Raw genomic sequence first — 4,239 nt, forward strand, 5'->3', positions numbered from 1 at the left:
ACACACATACCACACCTCAGATTTTGTTATCCTCAAGCATTGTGAGAGTTTATAAGTAAATTAATAAACATAACCTGATAAATTAAAAAACCGTAAGCTACTACGGGTGTATTCTGATAAAAGTAAATTCATACAAATGCAAGCACTAGGAAGTACTTTTAACACAGTATGCTTTTATAATGTAAAATGTCAGTATTTCTTCAAACATTAATAACTGGCTCTTAAAGTGAACCTCACTTGATCCACAAAATACAAGTTGTGTATTTACTATTAATGATTTCTAATGGGTCAATATTCTGCTATGAATCATGATTGAACTTGTTAATGGACACAGAGATGAGATCTCTCACAATGATAGCAAAAAACTGAGAATGTAATAAAAATAAATTACTGGTAGTGGTCTTGTATTTTTAATTACCTATCTATTATTAAAAAATTATTATTGTATGATGTAGTACTACCTGTTTCAGTGAAGTACAATATATTTTACCCTGTTCATGATACTAGTGAAATAGTAAATGATAAAAATGAAGTAGAATGATTCACAAAGTACTTGTTAATTTCTTAGATTGAATTAAGAGAAAGTACCACCAAAATTAAATAAAAAATACATTGTTGAATTACATGCTTGTTCTTGGAATAAACTCTACTAAGCAAAAGATAAAAGCATTTTAACCACACAGTTTGCATGTTGCACACTAATGCATTTTCCACTCAATACTGCAGCTCATCAGGTTGGCTGGTTTTATAACAAACAAAACCTCAGCCAAAATAATATATATACATATCTTAGAAAAAAATTAATTGTTTTCACTGAAATCAAAGTTTAAAAAAGTTAAATTTTAAAAGTAATCCCCCCTTTAACATTGAACTAACATACCAATATTTTTCTTGAAACACATGCATGCAATTTCTTTAGGAAATAAAAAAAGTCTATTTAGTCCCTTTCTATAAAACAATGAAAATACTCCTTTATTAAATACCGTAAATAATATACATTAATAACATCACAAAACATACAAAATGACTAAAGAGACACTTAAAAGATATCTGCTATGCTCTATCATAACCATTTTAAATTTCATAAACTTAAAGCTTCTCAAGAATGAACTTGGGATGTATCAATTACACTTTTTGGCCAATACTTGATACTTGAAAAAAACTTTGGCCTATACTAATAACTTGGAACTCATGTATGGCCCGAGGTTGGTACCTGTTCCAGTCTTGCAAGAATAATTAAATAAAGAAGGATGAGATCCTTTGATATGGTAGAATGCCAACAAGAACATCCTTCTGCAAGTCGCAAAACTTGCCCATAGTTATCTGAGTCCACCAACATGCTCAGTATCAAAAGGGCATCTCTATTTCTCTCCTTGCACTAAAATAAATTTAATGAGCACTTTAAAAGAACCATTGTTTCAATAACAAATAATTTAAAAAAAAAAGCTGTTTATTCCACATGTGCACTGACTTCACAAATCTCAAGGACAGAAAGAGTCAGTTGGCTCCATATTGGCTAATACCAATATAATAACAGAATGGCCAATAGAGCTATATTGGTACATCCCTAAAAAGAATACAAATCATCACAATAATAAATGAGTACTTTTAATTAAAGAATTCAAAATCTACTCTACTGAAGGGTAAACCTATTTTATCCACCCCCTTCATACCATTTCACTTGTCATTTAACCCTTTCACTATGATGTAATTAAAACTTAACAGTAACTATTTTTGACAGTTTGTATAGATCTGTAATATTCTTGTAACTTGTCAACTTTTTAACAGATAGTTATAATAACTATTTCAGTTATTTTCTTATGAAACAATAGTTTTTACTTACAACTTTTCTACTTATGTTAAAACTTTTAATTCATTGATTTTAATCCTATTCAGTCCATTTTCTAGCTGATTATACAGGAATATCATGTAGGATTTTGTAGCTTAAATTTTATTATTAACATTTAATTTGTATCTAGAGTACTTTAGTTTCCTCTTGACAAAATGCTTCCTTAAAATGTGATTGGCTTCCTGTCAACACATGATTATTTTAAGTTTCAACCAAAAGCACTAACAGAGTAAAAGCAACCACAAACTGGGATTTTGAATAAATTTAACAGTATCTGAGGAGAAAGAGAGAGAGAGCATCAGTTGCTTTCTGATAGAATACACTGAACTGTATTGTCAGCAAATTGTTCATGACCTTTCCCAAGTATTCCATCCATATTCTACTGTCCTTTGGAAAGTGTTACTACAGTAATAAATGAAGGTAACAGTTACAAATTAATATACTCAAAACCCAAGCCATTAGAACATTTAAGATTACGCAAAGTAAGTTCTTGTTCAAAGATAATCCACTATTTCATTAACAAAATTCAGAGGCTGAACAACACTAAAACTTCCAAATTAGTGTATTTCTTTTAAATGTGTTACTATAATTTCAATATTAAATATATTATCAAAAAAAGCTGGCACATGTGAAAATAGTCAAAAATACCAATGCATACCATCAAAACTTTTTTCTTCGAGCATCCAGTAATTAGTCTCAAAGTTTTGTTCATCAGCAATATCTTGTAAAAGACCAATGAAATCAGTGGTGGGTTTATTCAAGTCAGTCATATGTAATGAGTACAATATCTCTCCATCTGAAGACTGAAGACCTTGGATGAACTTTAGCACATTTTGACTGTAGTCAGGTGTTGGCAAGTGTAATTTCTTTGACTTTTGCTTAAAATGGTTCTGTATCTGAAACAAAAGTTTTCTTTAACAAGTCATTTAAGAAGCACACACAGCCTTCCATTTCAGAGAATACAGTAAAACTAAAGAGTTCTTTACTCATTATTGATCAAATTGCCATTGGATAAGACTAGTTTGCTAAACTAGTTACATTTTACTGCTGTCTAATACTAGGTTTATCATCAGATCTTACTTATTTAATATTATTCATTAGAAAGAAATAACAGCAAAAATTTTCATTTCACCAACAACTTTATGGTATTTCTATAGTAATTCCTTCAAAGGCTATGACTGAAAAAAAACTATGATTCAATCAAAGAAATCAGGATATCACTAAAACGTTTTGTATATTTCTGTTATTAATTTACTAAAAGAACAATACTTGATCAGACACATTTTATAGAAAAGAGCAGTTAGTGACTTTTTACACTTGATCAGAATGTGTTCAAGGACAGCACAAATTACTGAAGTAATTTTAAGGCTACATCTATTTTGAAGTAAGATTACTAGATTTTTCAATGTCGTTTCACACAACATTTTAAAATCAGTAAAACATGGCTCTAATACTAAACGATTGTTATAGCTATATTTAACTTTAGAATCTTAAATCCACACCACATAGAAAAGCTGAACCTCATATAAAAACATACACCTAGAAGAATCTGGTTCTAAACGGAACTTTTTTGTAGTACACGTTACAGTCTCTTCAGCTTCCAAGGTTAAAATCACACACACAAAAATTTTTCGTGAAGATGTACAGGTTTGTTTTTTACACTTGTTATTTCATTAGTTTTCTAACTGGTTATCTGGCAGGAAGTAACTTGTTCTTGTGAGGGTATCAATATCTGCTTCAGATAAATTTATAAAATTTTAAAGGGACAAAAAGGAGCTTATTAGCCCATCAAGGATGTCCCTTCCAGCTCCCAACTATACCCACCCCTTATTACTCATGTATTCATCCAATCTTTTCTTGAACTCAGTTAAATTTTCTGCCTCCACCACCCTTGAAGGCAGCTCCTTCCAAAAACCAACCAATACTGTCTAAACTGCAGATGACTCCTACACTGCTAGAATTTGAATACATGACCTTTTGTCCTATTGTTTTCACTTCTAAACACAAAAACGTTTGGTGGATCTATATTATCAATACCCTTAATAATCTTAAACACCTCAATCAAATCCCCTCTGACACTTCTCTTCTCCAGAGAAAACAAGTTTAGAGATTTTAGTCTGTCTTCACAGGACAATCCCAGGTATCATCCTAGTGGCTCTTCTCTGAACCTTCTCAAAAAATTCAATGTCCTTCTTGAGGAAGAGAGCCCAAAACTGTACACATTACTCTAAATGAGGCCTTACAAGTGATCTGTACAGTGAAACAATAATATTCCTTGTCTCTTATTCAATATTTCTATAGATGCTACCCAAAATCCTGTTAGCCCTATTGCTAGCTACAATACATTGTTTAGATGACTTAAGTGATTTATCGATCACAACACCAAGATC

At 31.0% G+C, this 4,239-nt stretch overlaps 1 protein-coding gene across 6 annotated transcripts in view; it reads right to left on the minus strand.

Moving 5' to 3' along the window:
- LOC106459309 (RISC-loading complex subunit tarbp2-like) overlaps nt 1–4,239 on the minus strand; it is a 54,215-nt gene that overhangs the window by 4,589 nt on the left and 45,387 nt on the right. For all 6 annotated transcript variants that reach the window (XM_022385768.1, XM_022385767.1, XM_022385766.1 and 3 more), the window contains one exon: nt 2,508–2,745. In XM_022385768.1, the coding sequence (XP_022241476.1) occupies nt 2,508–2,745 (238 nt within the window). The remainder of the gene's footprint in view (nt 1–2,507; nt 2,746–4,239) is intronic.

Source organism: Limulus polyphemus, unplaced genomic scaffold (genome assembly GCF_000517525.1).
Source record: "Limulus polyphemus unplaced genomic scaffold, Limulus_polyphemus-2.1.2 Scaffold590, whole genome shotgun sequence".
NCBI classification, from domain to species: domain Eukaryota; kingdom Metazoa; phylum Arthropoda; class Merostomata; order Xiphosura; family Limulidae; genus Limulus; species Limulus polyphemus.